This window comes from Dipteris shenzhenensis, chromosome 25 (assembly GCF_047967505.1).
Source record: "Dipteris shenzhenensis isolate YYH24624 ecotype China chromosome 25, Dip_SZ_1.0, whole genome shotgun sequence".
Taxonomy (NCBI): domain Eukaryota; kingdom Viridiplantae; phylum Streptophyta; class Polypodiopsida; order Gleicheniales; family Dipteridaceae; genus Dipteris; species Dipteris shenzhenensis.
Genome location: NC_141620.1, coordinates 6,577,069 through 6,598,529, shown reverse-complemented (window position 1 = coordinate 6,598,529; position 21,461 = coordinate 6,577,069). Strand labels below are relative to the sequence as shown.

Sequence of the window (21,461 nt, the reverse complement as noted above, 5' to 3'; positions counted from 1 at the left end):
TCACAACATGCTAGAGAACAAGCCATTCCCATAGGTATACTTGACATTGACATTTGTTTGAAAAACATGTTCCCCAATCATACATGCATATTTTTCAAGAACAACATATTAAATTTGAGGTTCTAGCTTGTTACTTGCTATTAAATTGAGGTGACAAACGGCCCAAGAAAGCTTCCTAACTTGCTAAGGTTTTAAAACTTTAAGCCAAAACCTAACTCATAGTAGGCAGCTGGACACATGGACGTTTACAAATTGAAAAATTATTAGGTTGCTTTCCCCTAGGAAAGAAGGGGTGAAGTATCGAGCATGGCCACTAAACCCAATGTTTTTAGTGTCGAAGTGGCATTTCCCTAACCTATTCTTAGAAATGGCCGCATAAGTAATGGCCTAATGTTGAAGGTGGGAGGTAGTTTAGCCAAGTCAGTAAAGGGAATGCTTGTACTTTGCAACAAATGGATTTTTTATTGATAAATATGGTTACTCCCCTTTCCATAGGTGGGAATTTGGTTAGTGGCCTTTCCTTGATAAATTTTGTTACTGCCTTTCCATAGATGGCAATTCAGTCTCAAAAAAGATGTTGTTTTGAAAGCATTCCTGGTGCCTTTGACTCTCAACCCAATTCACTACTTGTGTGCCCTTTATGCCAAATAATACTTGCCCCCTCATCTGACCATGGCTTTGCTAGCACGGAGTTAGTGGGGGGCTTCTTCTTTGAGTCTTGTCATAATTACACATTGGATGAAATGGGCTCAAAATAGCAAGGGGAGGGGGCTTTTATTGCCTCCCCAATGTTCCATAAATGCTAAAACCATTCCCCAACAAGCATGAAGCTCTATCTCTCTCTCTCTCTCTCTCTCTCTCTCTCTTTCTCTCTCTCTCTCAAACCAATATTTGCACAAATGTGACATGGGATCTCTAAGAACCAAGGTAAAAAGAAGATTTAGAAGCAACTGACAAAGATCCTCTGTCAATAAAACCAAGGTAAAAAGAAGATCTAGAAGCAATTGACAAAGATTCTCTCTCAGCCTTGCTATGCCTTGCTATACTGAGCACCTAACCCAAATTGAGATTCACCTCTCCCCCTCCCCTCACACACTCCAAAAATGAGATTTACCTCCCACCCTCACAGAATTCTCCATAGAAGAGAAAACTAGCAGAATTTTTGAATGAGAAAAGTGTTAGAACTGTTCACACTTTTCTCACCCTCACACACTTCTCCACATAAGAGAGAACTAACAAAACAAGCGACTCATGAGCATTGTCTTAGGTGTGCTAAATGCAAATGATCGTGAAGATGAATGGATGATTACTTTGTAGCTCTTGCAATGGAAGCAAGTGTGTAGAACCATTGAAAATCTTGAGTGCTATAATGCAATTGCTTGCAAATGCAAAGCGATGTGCAAACTTTGTGTGTGCACGTGTGGATGTGTGAGTAAAAAAAAAAAGTGCACATGATGTGCTAGATAGCATTGTCTTCATTATTTCAAAATTTTTAGCTTTTATGGAGCATTGGAGTATATAATGTTGATGAGTTGAGTGGGGGGGAGGGTAGAGAGAGAGTTGATTGGGGGAAGGTGAGAGAGGGGGAGGAGAAAGTAGTGAACAAGGCATGCGGTGTCCAAAATCTATTGGGAGGACACTTTTTTGAAAAACTCTGAGTAGAGCATTGCCTTGGCAAGGCAGTGCTAAAAATCACCACTTTGTCAATCTCAAATCTAAAAGATGATGACATAAGATCTTTGTCATTCACACACAATAGATGTGGGAGCCAAACTACAAATAAGATCCTTGGAGAGAGTAGGAGAGGCAACATAGTCAACCTTTCACTCTCTCCCAAGTTGAACCATATAGTTGTAATGCAAGGTTGAGTGAACCTAGGTATGTGCATGCGTGCATGTCAGTGTGCATGCATGTGCGCATGTGCACACACATAGAAAAGAGGCTCTCTCTCTCTCTCTCTCTCTCTCTCTCTCTCTCTCTCTCGTTTTGCCTAGCTTTAAATATTTTGAGCATTTATGTACTACTATTTTAAAGTACTAATACATGTCTTGCTTCTTAAGAAAAAATTTTACAATTTCATGCGAAATGATATATTTGGCTGTCTACTTGGCATTGGATTCTCATCGGAGTCATATGTAAATCCCTACCTGGTATTGGAGGCAGCTCACCTTCTCTTCATCTTTTATAATAAAGTTCTCTTTCTGGAGTGAAAATTTGCTTCACATCTGATGTATCCTCAAATTTTTGCAATGCTCGAGCAATGGATACGATTTTTGGAACCAAAGTGAAGCAAGGTGAATGATAATAAATTATTCATAAGGCCTATTTGAGATCTAAATAGCAAAAGAGGGCGGAGATGATGCATTGAAAGTGATGAGAGAGAGAGAGAGAGAGAGAGAGAGAGAGAGAGAGAGAGAGAGGCTAAAAATATGGAGGATTTCTAGAGGCAAGTGGATCAATAAAAAATCTAGATCTCTAAAGGAGAGGGGGGCCACATGGCGCATGGAGGAGAACTCTTTCTCCATCATTGAGGCACTCACGTGTCATGCTTGAGACAAAAGATGACACCACCTTCCAAAACAAAGGTAGTCTCACAAAAGGTGGCGATAACTACAAAATCCCTCTGAAGTTGCAGCTAAAAGCTTACACACGATCGTGCCTGCAAGAAATTCAAATCAACAATAAGAGATGCATTTCACCAAGCGACATTCTACCAAGAAGAATATAACCTGAACTCCAAAGCAGCATTCAAAAGAGAGTCGGGTGGCAAGTGCAAAACAAAGCTTCGGGTGGCAGGTGCAAAATGAGAGATTCAGTGATTTACATTTGTGTTTCTCTTCCGTGGAGAACATGAAATCCATGTGCACTTGGTGGACCGATTCTCTCTAAGTCTTTTCTGAAGATAGATTGTTTGTTTGATAATAGCGACAAGCAAGTTAGCAACTCTATTAAGAGATGCTAGGGTTAAAGGAGAGAGCTTGAGAGTGAGGAATGGAGGTGTGACCTGAAGCTTGGTTATGGGCAATACGAACAAAACGGCAAAACCCACAAGGAGGCATTCTCGAGTATCTAGAGAGCATGTTGCTTGGTGGCGTCCTCTCTAGCAAACAATATTCTAATTTGCTGCTTGATGACGTGAAAAACTTCCATCATAATTGTCTCTACTTGTTGCTTTGATGCGCCCTCCAAAGAAGATCCATAAGTTAGCATAGAAGCTTAACGTTGTGGGAGAGCATTCTTGCTACAATGCTCAATTTGAATCCTAACGATCTTTGCAATTGGTTTAGGAGAATTACTAACAAGCAGCTTCGGAAAGAAACGACCCAACATAGTGGGTGATTTTGCTAAATGATCCACACCATTGTGACTGAAAATTTTACAAGAATGATGGCGATATGTGGAGTTGATGGGAACAAAGCCAACCGTGAACCCTTCTCCAATTTATCTATAAAGAAAGGTGCTACATTTAATGTAAAATGTGGAGGTCATGCAAACTTTGCAAAGCAGCTCACATTCAATGATGGAAATAGTATGTTACTAGGTGATCAAGGCTCAAAGGAATGGAGGAGCGATCATCCAATCTGGGACAACGTTGGGGGCCATGTGGCACATGGAGGAGAACTCTTCATCGTCGTCGTCACTGAGGCACTCTGCATGTCATTCTTGAGACAAAAGATGCCACCGCCTTCCAAAACCAAGGTAGTCTCACAAAGGGTAGTGATAACTCAAAAATCACTCCGAAGCTGTAGCTGAAAGCTTACACACGATCGTGCCTGCAAGAAATTCAAATCAACAATAAGAGATGCATTCTGCCAAGTAACATTCTACCAAGAAGAAAAGAACCTTCATTCCAAAGTAGCATTTGGAAGAGAGTCGGGTGGCTAGTGCAAAACAACAAAGCTTTAGGTGGCAGGTACAAAATGAGAGATTCATTGAGTTGCATTTGTGTTTCTCTTCCGTGGCTAACATGAAACCCAAATATGATGTTGTGTAGGGTCAAGTTGAAGTGGAACGTGAAGTTGCTGCAACAAGTGGAACGTAAAGAATCAACAAACTTAAGACAGGTCCACTTGCTGGATCGATTCTCTCTAAGTCTTTTTTGAAGATAGATTGTTTGTTTAATAATAGCGACAAGCAAGTTAGTAGCTTGAGAGTGAGAAATGGAGGGGCGACCTAAAGCTTGGTTATGGGTGATATGAACAAAACAACAAAACCCACAAGGAGGCATTCTCGAGTATCTAGAGAGCATGTTGCTTGGCGGCATCCTCTCTGGCAAACAATTTTTTAATTTGTTGCTTGATGTCGTCAAAAACTTCCGTTAAAATTGTCTCTACTTGCTTCTTTGATGGGCCCTCCAAAGAAGATCCACAAGTTAGCAAAGAAGCTTAACGTTGTGGGAGAGCATTCTTACTACAATGCTCAATCCGAATCTCGACAATCTTTGCAGTTGGTTTAGGAGAAGTACTTACAAGCGACTTCAGAAAGAAATGACCCAACATAGTGGGTGATTTTGCTAAATGATCCGCAACATTGTGACTGAAAATTTTACAAGAACAATGGCGATGTGTGGAGTTGATGGGAACGAAGTTGATAGTGAACCCTTCTCCAATGTATCTCTATCAACAAAAAAAGGTGCTACTGATTTAATGTAAAACATGGAGGTCATGCAAACTGTGCAAAGCAGCTCACATTCAATGGTGGAAACATACTGTTACTAGGCGATCAAGGCTCAAGGGAATGGAGGAGCGATCATCCATTATGGGACAATGCTCATGTACTTGGCAACACCATCTTACTAAGCCTATCGTTAAGGCTTTTGAGTCACAAAAGCTTCATACCCTTCTGTTGATCCTAGTGGCAAACCTTTTTGGAGCCAATCCTCTGAAAGTTGATGTGTTTGATCATCTTTAAGCGATTAAATACAAAAACTCTCAAAAGGGCTAGCCAGATATCTGGGCATGCCAGAAATTCTAAAATGCATCTTGATGTGAATATAGAACGGTGTCATGTTGTGGAAACGGCCAACCACCAAATCCTCAATCATACATGACAAATATGTGTGCTCGAGGTGCTGGCTTGATGATTTCTATGTAAGAGTGGATTGAGGAGGCAAAGCTTTGGATGGAATTTAATTTGACGTGAGTCAAGACGGAAGCCAGGATGGGTGTCGCATAGTAATCGTTTGGATCCTATCCTGATTTATTTACTGCGAATTCAAATTTCTATAGCAGTCATGGGTGTGGAAGCTATCAATGTAACACAAATTTAAATCTATGCAGATCAACAAAAAATGAAGAGAATAGTTCTAGAGAGGAGAAATGAACATTCAACATCTAAGCTACATTGCTCACTGCCACATGCTCTCAGTCAAGCTTGCCTACACTGAGCCATAGAGATTCAACACTCGGCTTCCCTTTCCATTTTAAAGTCTTAATGTGGAGTCTCAAGAAGGTAACGTCGGGGATGGACCAAGGTTTTAGAAGCAAATATGGCATAGCTACTATGCAAAAAGCCGTTGCCAAAATTTCCAAGCCATTTGACAAGATTTGGACAAAGCCCATGTGTCTATTGCTACCTCTTAGATTGGCAAATATATTAAGATATTAACCCTATGAGACTCCCATATTATGCTAGAATCTAAAGAGTCGAATGAGAACGGTAGAATGAATCAATACCAAAAGTAATTGGAAACTCTAATTGAAGACTTACAAAGTCAAGAGTTTTGCATTTTGTGAATGCAAAACTCTTGAGGCAAATAGCGTTAGATATTTGCCTTAAGAGTAATTGGAAACTCTAATTGAAGACTTACAAAGTCAAGAGTTTTGCATTTTGTGAATGCAAAACTCTTAAGGCAAATAGCGTTAGATATTTGCCTTAAGAGAGAGAGAGAGAGAGAAGCTTATTCAAGTGTATTATGTGTCTTTACTTTAAAAATCTTGATGTGTAAGTGATGAATGACACGTGATTTTAAATGCATGCATAGAGTTTGAAAGATAAAATAGGATGTACATGGAAATAAGATCATATGTTTGAATTTTCACTCTCATACGTGCGTGCACGCGCGCGCACACACACGTTATACTGAAAGAGAACATCAATACACAAAACCATCCACGAGATGGTCGATTTAATAAGTGTGATATTGGCGCACTGAATTACGTGTAGTCCAAAATGTGAGCATGGCATAATAACATATGTATGTATTAATTTCTATGTATATATGTTAACCTCTCTCTCTCTCTCTCTCTCTCTCTCTCACTCACTCACACACACACGCGCACGCGCACACACACACACAAAAACACATACACACATGCATGCACGCGCACACATACACACACACATGTATGGTGTGTACGTACGTACATATATATATATATATATATATATATATATATGCATGCATGTCTATAAGGGGAGGAATCCACGTGGTAATTTGTATGTGTGTATTTGTATACACACACACACATATACACACACACACACACACACACACACAGAGATCAACAAATAAAGCCACATACCCACACACCTATAGTGTAGGGTTCTTCAGAAAAGTTTGTAGTTGAAAGAATGGTGCTTCCCTCAAACTCAAGTTACTAGAAAACCAAGGGGAGAGATACGTTGAAACATGCGCACATAGGTAAACAATAATTCACTTTGTTTTGTATGCATTGGTAGAAATGGTCTTGAACGATGTTCCAAACACATAAAATATTGAAGAGGTAGATCTTGATGTCGTGGTATCGTCAATCTTTCAACAACGTGATCTGCGTACAATAAAACAACTCGTAAGAGAAGGGCCTTCCACTTGCTCAGTGAGGCAGGCAGCTACATGCCTTTCTAATTCAACTACTGCTATTGCAAGGCATCTGAAGTGCTTAGGTGGGCGATAAATCCTTCGTACATTGAGAAGACTCGCAACAAGTGTAGGGCCCTCGGCCCGAAAAACTAGACATGCAACTGCATGCCAGTCTTCTGCAAGCATTGTAAAGCAGTTAAACTCCATTCACGATATGTGTGCACACAATAGAGATGTGAATGAACTAAATAACCGATACTTGGTTGCCTTACGGAGTGAGATTCACTCTACTGGCAGCAGATTAATAAGGGAAGACATGGGGACATCCGTTGATACTCTCACTGCAAGGATTGCTCGGATTGAGAATGGCGTGAAGGCCACGAATGAGTACACACAAAATATTATTGGCAGAGATGGACAAGGTCCAGTTGTTTGTGATGACAAAGGATGTAGGGTGCAGGTAGACGTCTTGAAGAAACAAGTGGAAATGTTGCACACTGAAGTGGAAACATTCAAAGTCAACTTAAATAGGTTGACAGCTAGCTTTGACCACGTTGTGACCCCTTGCAGCAGAGCTGAATTGCTCTTATAAATTCTGCATTTATAATTTTGATGGACGTAATATATTTTCATACTATTTTCATGAATAAATTTCTTTAAATTACTTTGTGGGGTACACCTTCTCTATGTCATATCCAAAGTTTTTTTTCTTCTTCTTGAAAATAAGAATAAAATTTTCAACTGTCTCGACTATGCATATGTGATAATATTTGGACATGCAACCAGCTATAGATACATAAACGTGAACATGTAAACATTGATAGAGACAGGATTATCGAGATACCATATGTGTGTGTGTGTGTGTACAGAGTGTAAAATAGAGCATGCATGCACAAACACACATGCACACATATACAAAGAAAGATAGATGGATAGATAGAGCTATATATCTATATCTATCTATCTATCTATCTATCTATATATATATATATATATATAGAGAGAGAGAGAGAGAGAGAGAGAGAGAGAGAGAGACATATAGTTGTGTCCATTACAGGAGATGGTGGGACATGCTTCAAATTCAGTACATTATGAGAGGACAAGAAGATTGCACTTAACACGTAGGGCATGCCGTGATTTTGCAAGACAAAGAACCATGTGCAAAAGACAAGCTAATGGGATTCACGATTTAAGTGGAGGGCTCAAAGATGTTGCCATGCAAGATGTCACACTTTGGCCAACATTGCTATAGTTTCCCATGGTGTTGTGGATTGCCTCTCTATTCTAGGTCGATTTCCTGTACGAGATGATATAGGGCACCCATCTATGTTTCCATTAGTATTCTGTGCTCCTACTATTCACTCACTTGGACCTATGAACCAGTTATGTTTTTTTTGTCCTGCCCAGTTATGGAAGCAAGAAACAAGCACATATATGCAACAAGTAGTGGGAAAACATTGTTGTGATGTTGGTCGTGTGTCATTGTTACCTTTACAAGAACCACCTGAGATTTTGAAAGTTTTGTTGCATGGGAATGATGCTACAAGCAGATCGTTCAAGAAAAACATAAGAGCGTATAATAGTGTGATGGCATTTGTGTCATTAGTTGCACAAATTGATGGGATGTTTTCTGGGGATAGAGGTATACATAACTTTCAGGTCCATGGTAGTGTGTATCATCGTGTGGGTAGTTTGCATCCTAATGATACTAGGCACGAGATTCCACATTTTGCACAGTTATATGTATATGACGCAGAGCACGAGTTGCAAAACTGCTTGGATGGGATACCTGGTTTAGATCCATTGATTTTGGGATCCTTGCAGAGAATAATACATGCATATGCAATCCTTACGCCAATGCATTCGTAGCTATGTTGGAGATGGTGAGAAGAAATCCACATGCAGACTTGAGGATGATTATTTGTGAGAATCGTGCAACCTCCAGACAATATTTGGTTTCCACGGCTAGCGATGTTGTCGCTATTATGCCAAGACAAGGGAATGATCTTGATGTTGGTAATAGGGACATCTAGATTTTAGGCTGCAATGGCCATATACGACGAATATCTAACTTGCACCAATCATACATGCCACTCATGTATGTTCTTCAGTTTACTCTGGGAGGATGGATGGCATGTATGTACCCCATATGCTCATGATCTTGGTCATCACGGGGTACAAAGACAGAAGTACGTGACATAGAGGCAATACTATGCTTATCGTCTACAAGCGAGGTCTGATAAGCATGCCTTCTACGCGGGGGGAGATTACTACAATAGCACATGGTTGATGCATACAGTAGTACGAAGGAATCGAAATTCCTGTGGATACGTAATAATCAAGCATCTTTGTGTGTAGAATTTTACCAAGGGTTGACAGACATGGTAAATGCAATTGATGGGGTGAACACCTTATTCGGCAATGCTGCAGGGTGCAGGGTTGTGTTGCCATCTTCTTTTATGGGATGTGGGAGGACCCCGATATATGTGCCAGTTGTATCAGGATGCTATGGCAATTATACGAAAAAGGGGTAAATCATATTTGTTCATTACATTCACTTGCAACCCAAAATGGCCTGAAGTATCTAAAGAATTGCTACCTAGACAGAGTCCACAAGACTGCCCCAATTTGACCGCCCGTGTGTTTTATGAAAAGCACAAGGATATGATGAAATCATTAACAAGGGATGACCTATTTGGTAAGGTAGTTGGGTACGTTTCTGTGATTGAGTTTTAGAAGAGAGGCTTGCCACACTCACACATGTTGCTGATTCTAGAAAGTGCCTTCAAACTAGTAGAGACTACACACTATGACATATTGGTATGCGCAGAGCTACCTAATGTAGCATTGTCTCTTGAGTTGCATGACGTCATTAGTTAGTGTAATGTTCATGGTCCATGTGGGGCATTGAACCCCTTTGCTGTTTATATGATTGATGGTAAATGTTGCCGTCGTTACCCATGTGTCTTCTCTCAATGTACTGTGGTGGGAAATCATGGTTATCCCATCTACATGCATCGGGATGACGGTAAAAAGATATGGGTGAAACATGGTGTGGTAGACAACCGATGGATTGTGCCATTTAATCCTTTTCTTTCCATGAAATACAAGGCACATATAAATGTCGAGGTTTGTTCCATGATCACTGTAGTTAAGTATTTATATAAATATGTGTACAAGGGTCACGACAGAGCCATGGTAAGGATGCAGGTTGTAAATCATGTAGGAGGGGAAGGAGAGCTGCACAATCCACAAGATGGTATTATTGATGAGATCACACAATACTTGGACGCACGTTACGTGTCGGCTTTAGAAGCGTGTTGGAGGATTTATGAATATTCCATGCATGTTGAAAAGCCTGATGTGCAACGGTTGCAAGTCCATCTCCCGGTGATGAATAGTGTGATATTTCGAGATGATGATAACTTACAAGATATAGTGGAAATGGAGCAAAATAGACAAACCAGTCTTATAGAGTGGTTCAAATGCAATGCATTGCATCGTGATGCAAATATTATGCTTTATGGAGAATTTCCAAGCGCGTGGGTTTGGAACAAAAATAGGAAGACATGGACTTGAAGAAAGTTGGGAAATACCATTGGCCGCATGTACAATGTTTCACCATCTGCAAGCGAGAAATACTTCATGCGCATGTTACTTAACATTTGTAGGGGTTGTAAGTCTTTTGATGACCTGTGCACATTCAGTGGGCAACTTTATCCCTCTTTCAAGGCAGCATGCATACTCTTTGCAACTATTTTGCTCTTTTGTGAGCTAGCATCTCCTCGGCTTTTATGGGATAAATTTTGTTCGGAGCTTTCAAATGATTTTTTTCATGCATTGGAAGTAAGCGTGGAGAATCCGCCTCATTGTCACACAATGGCGATAGGGCAGTGCCTTGCACATTTGGAGCATATTCTTCAACTGCATGGATGAGCATTGGCAGATTTTGGTGGTTTGCCTACTGTGGATAGAGCAAATGATTTTATTGCAGATGTGCAAGAGGAGAGGATGTTTGATGTTTAGCAGTAGGCAGAAATCGCCTATACGATGGAAGCAAGCCTGAATCCCTGTTAGTTGGTTGCTTACGATCAAATTTTAGCAGATGTTCGTGCAAACTTGGGTGATGTGTTATTTTTGGATGGTCTCGGAGGATCTGGAAAGACATTTCTTTATAATTGTTTGCTTTCTCGGTTACGTGGGGAGGGGCATATTGCATTGGCATGCACATCTTTTGGTATTGCGGCATTGTTGTTGTCCAATGGATGTATGACACACTCATGCTTCAAGATACCATTGAATCTATATGCCACTAGCACCTATAATATTATGTGAACAGTACCCTTGTTGATGTTTTGAGGCTGGCAAAGTTAATAATATGGGACAAGGCTCCCATGACTCATCGACATGCCTTTGAAGCATTGGATAGGACTTTACAAGACATCATGTCAAGCGATCGGCTATTTAGTGGCAAAGTAGTGCTATTGGGAGGGGATTTCCGATAGATTTTGCCAGTGGTTCCAAAGGCTAGACGAGAGGACATCGTAAATGCTGCTTTATGTCAGTCATCGATAATCTGGAGACACACCAAGATCTTGAAGCTCACACAAAACATGTGGGTGCTACAATGTGGCGACGGAACATCAGAACGTGAGTTCATGCAGTGGGTTCTGGACATTGGAAATGGGAAAAGCATGGGCGCAAAAGAAAGTGTTGTTGTAATTCCGGAGAAAATGCTTTTGTAAAACAACTCCATGGAGGGCCTGATTGCATGGGTGTATACTCGACTTTCGTGAGTTGTGAACTTTGCATCGTTCTTTGGAGAGTGTACGATTCTTGCACCACGGAACCTTGAAGTTGATGCAATCAATAATGCAGCACTAAATGCAATGGCAGGGGAGAGAAAGGAGTATTTAAGTGCAGATTCAGTGAATAGTACGGATGCAGATTCATTTTTGTATGCAACAGAGTACCTCAATAGCCTCGACCTTAGGGGTGGTTATCCACCTCACCGATTGGTTCTGAAGATAAATGCTCCAATCATTTTGCTGTGCAACCTGGATCCACTGAAGGGACTATGCAACGACACTCGATTGATATGCAAAGAGCCAAGGTGTTGGAGGTCAAGATCATCACTGGTACGCATATCAATGACAGGGTGTTCATTCCGAGGATAACCTTCATTCCAAGCAATTTGCAACTACCGTTTGATGTGAGAAGGAGGCAATTCCTCATTTGATTGGCATTTGGCATGACAATTAATAAGGCCCAAGATCAACAATGTCCGTTCTTGGCTTATACTTGGCAACACTGGTGTTCAGCTACAGACAATTATATGTGGATTTCTCACTTGTACGATCATCAAATGCTATCAAAGTATCTGTTCAAGACAAGGCCGATGAGGCCAGTGTCGAGGATTCAAGGGTACCATATACTACAAACGTTGTGTATAAGGAAGTCCTGTAAGTGAAGCAACAAAAGCAAGTATGTATGGTTGTTGCCTTCCTACATTTAACTGTTCTTCATTAAAAAGTAAAAGCATATGTTTTGTTGTTTGTACATTAGTTTCAATATAGCTCATGTATTGATGAAGAGTTCTTTTTAAACCCACAGACATGCTCTTGCATGCAGCTAGATACGATGGATAGGAGCTTCAGATTCGTCACTCACTTCGTTGTGGTAGTGCCAAGTGCATGATTGCTTTGAAGCCACGTTTGAGTATTATATATTGTTAAACAAACGACATTATGATTATTGACTTTCTTTGCTGTGACAGATTCCCCTCGATGGGGGTGTCGCATGTCTGCACAGTTGTTGGTTGACGTTCTTGAGATGAACAGCTTCTACGGGTGGGCGGTCCCTAACATTTCATTTCGTTCTTAAAAGAAGATATATGAATGTTGTTTTTTTTGCGACTATGAGCGTGTAAAGAGACTATTCTTTTGATTATAGATACCTCCCAGTTGGCACGTAATTCATGAGGCTCTACATTTGGAGCAAATTGCTTGGCTTCTTTAAAGTGAAGAGTCGTAGAGTTCATGGTTCGTATGGACATCTTAGGATCACCATATCCTTTATAGGATACAGAGCGCGTCGGCCGATGCTTGCTTTTGGTCGAGGTAGAAACGGCGACTACACATACACTTTCTTCATACACCAACTCACCACTCCACGTGATGGTAAGCACTCTCATGGAGCGCATCACAAGGTTCATTTGTAAACATGCGCTAAAATGTATTTCCATTCAAAATTTCAAATTCTTACATTCATCCTTTTCTTCTTGCGTAGGTATCATTGGCATGCCGGGATACGCACATCGTTGACATCTACTTATTCTAGCACATCCAGGACGTCTTGCACGATGTCTATTTCATTAGTGAACCTCTATGTGCACCTGCACTTATTTGACTATTGGAGCTTTATGGACTTTTAGATATACATGCACTTTCAATTTTCATGTTTTGTTCGATGATTTCAACAATGAAATTTCCATCGTTGTGTTATTATAAGTCCATATGCGGAGAGAGAGAGAGAGAGAGAGAGAGAGAGAGAGGTGCATTGGTATAAAAGTATTTTTCAAAGTAGTTTAAAGTGTGTATAAGATGGAGAGGGAGACATGCACATGCACGTGCACCACACACACAGGCAGAGAGAGAGAGAGAGAGATGGTGTAAAAGTGTTTTCTCAGGAAAGGCACTACGTTAAAGTTTTAATAATAGTTTTTTCATAGATAAAGAACATGTGAATTGAGAGAAAGAGAGAGAGAGGGTGGTAGGTTACCAGCCCGTCGTAGACGGGTCAGGGTACTTGTCTTGTTGAATGGCCGTGACTTATTATTAGACCTACCTATGGCAGGCCAAAAAGCAACAGGGTACTTTCCCAAAATGCAAACAAGTAAAGAAAAGGCTGGGCGATGAAATATATTAGGTAGTTTTGTTGGGTGAGTCTAGGTATCCTCTCGTCCGGTGCTTTTACAGATGCCTCTCCGAGGTCTTCATTTCTCCGTCCCTGGCAGTTCCTCCCCGTTTGCCCATCCCAGCAGGCAGACGCTGTTCTGCATCAATCCTTCATTGCATCTCCACGACGAGGAGCGTTTGTGTAATGGCATTTTCCGAGGCGCTCAGAGCGTCGCGCTTATTGTGAAGGGACAAGCTTCCTTCCTTGACATTAGGTTTGCGCGTTGATTTGTTGTGCCAGCAAGACGCTTTCAATTGTAGTAGAGTATCAGAGTATCAAACTTTGATGGGCTATTATCGGTGTTCAGGCCACCGAAATGTACGACTCCGTTATATTCGTTAGCACGGCAATTGTCTGCGCAGGAGGCCGTACGCGGCTGCATTACCAAGACTCTGCGATTTGTAAAAGGAGAGCCAGCTGGAGATGGTGTTGGAAGTAAGGCTTTTTGGGCTATTTCTGGGTGTTTTATAGAGAAAGGCGCTTTTTTTTTTGGTTTAAATAGGCGGGAAATTATCGACACAGACGGAAGTAAAGTACTATTTTGTTCGCAGATAAGGAGAACGTTGCAACTTTCTTCCAGTCTCTGATAAGGGTATCTTTTTCCTTCTTTTTTGTAAATCTGTGCGTATTTGTTTTGTAGGTTTGGCAAGGCAACAGTAAAACATTACATTTGCTAACCAATTTAAGATAGTATGGGACGACTCGTATTAATGTATGATATATTTCCTCCTTTCTTTTTGATGTTGGCATTCACTAGTGTTCATGTTTTAGGAATTTGGCACTGCTCTTCTTTAGGTTTCTATTATTAACATCTTTAGGAAGGGAACAGGATTTCTCCTGGTGCCACTGCCATCATAAAATATTTGGATGTTTTGACAGGTTGCTCGTATTGTACCATTTTTGTTGCTTGGATTTGGTGCCGTTTTTACTCTCCAGTTCCCTGCATTGGCAGCGCCAGGTACAGCGACCCCTAGTGTCCACAGACTTTCAGAGATTGTAACGAGCGGGTGGGCAGGTCTACTGGCTGGTTGCCTTCATGCCCTGACTGGGCCAGATCATCTTGCAGCACTGGCTCCGTTATGCATAGGCCGCTCAAAGCTGGAGAGTGCAGTTGTAGGGGCATTGTGGGGTTTAGGTCATGACGCAGGACAAGTGATTTTTGGGCTGGTTTTCTTGCTACTTAAAGGCAGATTGCATATTGAACTTGTTCGAGCATGGGCTTCCCGCATTGTGGGAGTGACCTTGCTCCTAATTGGCGCAGTGGGCTTGAAAGAATCGCAAGAGGTTCCTGTATCAGTACTAGCTGCGGGAGGTAGCAGTACTGCAGATTCTGGACAGGCTGTTGAGAGCAAAACAAACTCTCGAAGGTTGAGAACTTTTGCCACAGGTCTTGTCTATGGTTTGCAACCGGATGCTCTAATTATGATCCTGCCTGCAGTTGCTTTGCCTTCTCGTCTTGCTGGAGCTTCTTACCTTGGTATGTTCTTACTCGGCACAATAGTTGCCATGGGCAGCTACACTGCTTTCATTGGCTCTTGTGGCCAAGCATTGCAGAAACGGGTGCCATGGATCACTCATCGTCTTACAATAGGCTCTTCTTTAATAGCCATTGCCTTTGGCATAAGCGTCTTACTTGGGGAGTTGTTCGGCATCAATTTTTTTTGAGACTCCATATTGAGGAGATCTCTACTCAAGTCTTCCCTCTATGTACAAGTATCTTATGGATCTTTTGTCATCTCTCAAATCCTACGGCCCAAGTGTGAGTTACAATTTCTTATCTTTTACCTTAACATGGACCAGCAGTATTGGGTTGGCACAAATTTTTAAGGGTCGCACGTTTTCTCTAAGTTTCCATGCGTGAACGAGTTGGATATGGCAATAAATGTCCACTGATCTGAAATATTGATGACTTGGTTTGCCTTGTCATCAACTATTTGGTGACTTAACATGCTAATAATATGGTGTGTTGATGGGTATCTTTTGAAACTCCTTTGAATAAGCTTCTAAAGGTATATGCCATCCAATGATAAAAGTTCTCTTATATTTGCAGTTATTAGAATCGGTATCAACAGAAAGCCTTGTGAATTGATTTCAAATTTGCACGTTTGAATAAGCTTCCAAAGGTATATGCCATCCAATGAGGATGTTCTTTGATATTTGCAGTTATTAGAATGGGTATCAGCACAAAGCCTTGTGAATAAGAATTTCAATTTTGTGCTTCTCATCCGCAAATGGTATAGTTTTGTATTTATTTGTAGCAATTTGTCTTTCCCCTTGCCTTGTCGTTTGAAACATCTACACCCTTGTCCTCTCTCTCTCTCTCTCTCTTTGTTGCCTCCTCTTTCCCAATGCCATTTTTCTCTCCTTTACTCAAAGCTTTGGAGTAAAATGAGCTCTTGAACTTATCATCATTAAAGAAAATATTTTTTGCATTGGGACTATTGTCTCAAGGCTTTGATGGTATGTTGGTAATTGGTTATTGGTATTGCACTAAACAAGATTGATATTCCCATTTTGCACATTCAAATAAAATACTCATTGTATGCTTAATTCCAAACTACTAGCATTGCCACTACAAAGCTAAGTTGCCTTATGTGATAAAAATTAAAGTCCGCCAGTAAGTAAATGACTTGATTATAATGAGTAGGTATTAATGAACAAAAAGACTCGAAGACATGATAGTGAAGGGAAAGAGCTAAAAGGTAGGGTGAGTTATAGTTTGCATGCAATTCATTTAGGTTACATGGTTTGTTGATAGCTTATTTGGTATGTGAGCCAATTTCTAAGATATTTCTCTTCTTGATAAATGCATGTGCTATAATTCATGTCTTGCCTAAGATCTTAATGCGTCCTTTATTAACCACCATTGTATTTGCTTCTCCATATGCACCAAAAGAACCTTATTTATGTTATGTTGTGCTAACTTTGATCTTGTTTAGTAGTATCAAAAGCTTAAAGAGCTATTGGAACATAATTGGAGGATGGTTGTTGTTGTTAAGCCTCTCGAATCATTCCTTGCTATTTGAAGATCAAAACTTGTATGTTATTGGCGTTACGACTTTCCATTGCAACATGCCAAGTACACCATAGCTACTTCTATCACATTTGTGATAAAGATATAGGTCCCATAATTTTCTTGCGCAATATGCAAGTTGTAGCATCGCAAATCTTTGCAAATTTTTTCCCCTTTAATCCAATTTCTATACAATCCCAAGAAGATAATTCTTGTTGGTATTGGGTAGTTTGCTCCCTAACCACCTCCCTAACTACCCAATTGTTTATTCCCATGCTCATCAATTTGTCCACACCCTTCACTATCTTTGGAAAAAGGTGATTGAGCCTTGACTGTTCCTTGACCTACCTTGCCCACCAAGGCTTGAACAGTCCTTGGGTTAGCTTTTATCCCATTTACTTTCATCATTCATGTCATCTTCAATACCTCCACATTTAGAGCTCAGCATCAAACCTGCCACACTTTCACTACCACCACCATGGACTTTATTCCTCCCCCTTCCTTCCCTCCTCTTTCCTATCCCCACATGCAAAGTGAGCAAAAGATGCCGAGAGTAAGTGCAATTGAAAACAATGTGAAATGAATGAGAATTAAGAGTTATAAAGTGGTGAGGCAAAGACAATGATAAAAAAGAATGGTGGTAGATTTGTAGTAGTGAAGTGTAGTATTTGATGGCATCACATACACAAGTATCATAAAGATTTGTTGTATGCTTGTTGCTTCATTATGTATTGCACAATCTATATCATCATTAGACTTCGATACAACCAAGCATGTAATACTAGTTTTTTTTTTGGTTGAGTATTTAAGAGATTTGATCGTGGCCTTGTTTGCAAGGAGCCCATTGAAAGTAAGAATTAGCAGCTTATCTTACAGAGCTCCATTTCTTCAACCTTGTATAGAGCCTTTGACTACGATGTCTAGGCTATCATGGCATTGGGGTCATTATAAACAAGATTGAATATGGCATCCAAGGCTCCCTGAGATATGTGCTTCTTAATGCTGAAGCATGAAAAAAGAGTATATACAAAGACCTCTTAGTGCATATAATAAGGAAGAGTTCAAGGTATATATAATGAGTAAGCACAAGATATTACATGCACAATGTATTTAGTCAAAGATGCACACAAGGAGAATAACATGTTGGAAAGGAGGATAGAATCTCTCTAACCTCACAACTTATGCAGAATAGGAATAGCTCCGTCTCACTTAATGTTGCAAACCACACATGAATACCTCACTCCAAAGATAGAGCATAAATAGTGTACATAAGAGAGCGAGAACTTAGATAAGTTTCCTCCACCAAATATTGGGCAAAAATCAGTTCAAGGTGAGCACAGGATGACCAGCAAGGGCTAGATCACAAAACTAGAACTCTATGGATGTATTCTCTTGCTTTGCACTGCCTTGTTAGCTTCTGTGGTTGATAGAGAATGAGGGGGGCAAGGCCCCTTTTATAGGGGCTACAAGGCTTTGAAAATGATCGCCTCAGGGGTCGATTCACAAACCGACAGGCTAGACCCGCCAGTTGGCCTTTATTTGCCCTAGCCCCCTTCAGGTAGCTTGTATATGGGGTTGCTAGCAGGTCTGGCGAGCTTGTTGTTCTGCCCTTCCTTGCAGCCCAAAACTATCCCTTTGTTTATTTGTTTATTTGAGAGCCAGCTTTGCTGTGTGAGGCACTTACAACCACCATACATCTCTATTATCCCTCTCCTTCATCGACATATACCCGCCCATGTCCTCCTCATGTGGGGGCTCACAGGTGGGGGACATTGACTTCAAACACCCCTTCTCAATGATGCACTGTGGGCCGACTCCCATACATCGAATGAGGTGTTCCATCTACTCCCATGCAGAGCCTTTGTTAATACGTCGAAAAGATTGTTGATGATTGGATAGTACATTAGCTCCATGACGTCATCAATGATGAGCTATCGTGCGAAGGGTACTGGACTTTGATGTGCTTTTTTCATTCATGAAACACTGGGTTCTTCGTGATGGCTATGCAAATCTCGTTGTTGCACATGACCACCATGGCCTCTCACCTCCATATCCTCAAGTATTCACCTGAGCCACAACCTCTTACATGTTGCAGTGCAAGCAACTCAGTACCCGCCTTTGTAGAAGAAAGGGCAACTAAGGGTTGTTTCTTGCTCATCCAAGAGATGGCGCCAGATGAAAGCACAAAATAATACCGTGAAGTCGAACGCTTGATGTCACTGTCACCTACCCAATCTAAGTCACAAAATCCACCTCGCTCAGTCCTTGTGCTGTATGTAATCCTATATGTGCAAGTACCCTTTAGATACCTAAGCACACGTAGACTTGCCTTCTAATGATTCTCCTCGGGTTTCACAAAAAGCTAACACGATATCCAACAACAAAGGAGATGTATAGCCGGGTATGAGTTAGATAAAGCAGATTGCCCACCAATCATTGATACCTATTGGCATCTACTAGATCTGAAGAGTCTTGAGTGTGCAACTTCTGCTCGACCTCCATTGGTGTCATAGCATTGTTGCAATCCTCCATCTTGAATTGCTTCACTATTTCCCGAGTGTACTTCTCTTCCCCCTCGCAATCCTCCATGTCGAATCACTTTAGTATCCGTGCCATAGCCTCCTTGCAGTCCTCCATCTTGAATCGCTTCAGTATCTTCAATAGTACTTCTCTTGCAAGATGAAAGTGCTATCCTTGTTTTGCTTGGCCTCGATCCCAAGGAAGCAATGGAGTGATCCCAAGTCTTGTTATCATCTCAAACTCCTTCATGAGTAGCTTCTTGACTTGAGAGATCTTCCTAACATGGTCATCATTAAGGATCATATCATCCATGTATAAGATAGAAACCAAGCTTTGTCCCCCCTCTAAAAAGAGATAGATATTTGCATCTGATGGACTTTGATTCAATCCGGTCTTTGAGAGGAACTCATTGATGAGTTGGTACCATGCTCTTGGGGCCTCAGTCCATATAACACCTTTTTTAGTTTGCATACCTTTGAATCGGGCCCTGGAAAGTGAATACCAGGTGGTTGATCCGCATATGCCTCCTCCTCCAAGGTTCCAGTTAAGAATGCTAACTTGACGTCCCTCTAAAATATGGACCAACTGTGATTTGTTTCTACGTCAGGCCGAAGAGGTGGTATCCCTTAGATTCTTCACTATACTTGACAAAGACGTACTTCCTGCTCTTGGAATCTAGCTTTGACCTATCGCCTTTCTGCACATGTTCGTACGAATGCATCAAAACAAAAAATCCTCAAATGAGAGATAGTGGGCTTCTTACCATAGTAAGCTTCATAGGGTGTCATATCTGCAACGGCTAGTCCTATTGAGGATGTGAATTGTAGTGTTGACTGCTTCACCCCAATAAGATTTTGAGAGATAGCTCCCTTTGATCATGGTCAATCCCATCTTTGTAACCCCCCCTTGATCAATGTAGAATGCTTTGACATTCTTCCATATTTCCTTCTCTATCTTGGCCTTCCATTCTTTAGATTTGTCAAATGCCTTAGACTTCTTGGCCAAGCAGTATACAAGTCATTCGACGAAAGTTATCAACCAATAGAAGAGAATACCTTGAACTTGCAAATGAGTTGGTTGACATTGGTCTGCAAATGTCGGAGTGGACCAGCTCTAATGGTCCCTTAGCCCTTGATGTAGCCTCCTCTGGAATGTATCCCAGTGCTACTTGCCCTCAAAGCAAGCCGGCTAGCCTTTATACGTGCCTGTGATGGGTGGAAGTCCCTCCACCATCTCTAACTTTTGAATTTCTGTAAGAGTACTGTAATTGACATGACCAAACCTTTCATGCCACAACTTTGAGTGCCCATGGTTCCCATGAATGACAAAGGCATGAAACCAGTATAAGCCATCCTCCATGACAACTTGGGCCTTTCTTGTCCATCTTCCTTGGATGTGATGATGACTTCTCCATTTCCAAAGAGTACTGAAATCTTATGATTATCCATCTTGCTCATAGAGAGTCGATTCCTGCAAAGATTTGGAACATACAATATCGGATATTACCTTTTCTTCTCCCACTATGGTGATGAACATAATACTACCTACACCCTTTACCAAGCATGTTCGGCTATCCCCTATGATCATCGTTGCATTGAGATGGGTCCCTCCATGGTTTTGAACCACTCTTTCCTATTGGACATGTGTTTTGAGGTGCCATTGTCCATGTATAACCCTCCTTGTTATCACTCACTACATGGGTGGAGCAATTCTCTATGCACAAGAATAGTTCTCCTATAGTGATTTTGGTCGAGTCTGTCTTGGCTCCTCCTTGCTCTTGGACTCCTTCTGTTTCTTTTGATCTACTTGCTTCTTTCGAAAATCCTTTTCTTAATCCTTGAGCTTTTCACACTGGAAACATTTGACCTTCTTTTTCTTCTCTAAGTCATCAGCCTTGCCTTTGGAGTCCTCGGGCTTGCCCTTTGCCAGAATTGTTTTATCGTCATCCTTCTCCCGGACCTCCTCTTGCAGTAACAAGGGCCCAATATTTTTGAATGTTAGGGGCTAGGTCCTTTCTCCTATTGTCACAGTGGTAATAATGAATCCCTTGAAGCTGCATGGTAGGATTCCAAATGTCAGCAATAGTGGCAACTGACTAGAGTCCACCTTCTAACTAATCGATGCCAATTGATCTCTTACGACTTTGACTTTTGTTAAGTGGTGTAGTAT

The 21,461-nt window shown here is 41.1% G+C and overlaps 1 protein-coding gene across 1 annotated transcript; it reads left to right on the top strand.

Annotated features, from left to right (window-relative positions):
- Positions 1 to 13,592: 13,592 nt before the first annotated feature.
- On the top strand, positions 13,593 to 15,579 carry LOC147885381 (chloroplast protein FOR GROWTH AND FERTILITY 2-like). The gene is made up of 4 exons (XM_087396815.1): positions 13,593 to 13,973; positions 14,067 to 14,194; positions 14,311 to 14,351; positions 14,639 to 15,579. The coding sequence occupies exons 1-4, from the start codon at positions 13,780 to 13,782 to the stop codon at positions 15,422 to 15,424; spliced, it is 1,149 nt and encodes a 382-aa protein (XP_087252941.1). The 5' UTR covers positions 13,593 to 13,779; the 3' UTR covers positions 15,425 to 15,579.
- Positions 15,580 to 21,461: the final 5,882 nt, after the last annotated feature.

Coding starts and splice junctions, on each gene's coding strand:
- LOC147885381 (XM_087396815.1), top strand. CDS start 13,780: ATGCCTCTCCGAGGTCTTCATTTCTCCGTCCCTGGCAGTTCCTCCCCG. Junction 13,974..14,066: donor GCTTCCTTCCTTGACATTAG/GTTTGCGCGTTG, acceptor ATCGGTGTTCAG/GCCACCGAAATGTACGACTC. Junction 14,352..14,638: donor TCTTCCAGTCTCTGATAAGG/GTATCTTTTTCC, acceptor ATGTTTTGACAG/GTTGCTCGTATTGTACCATT.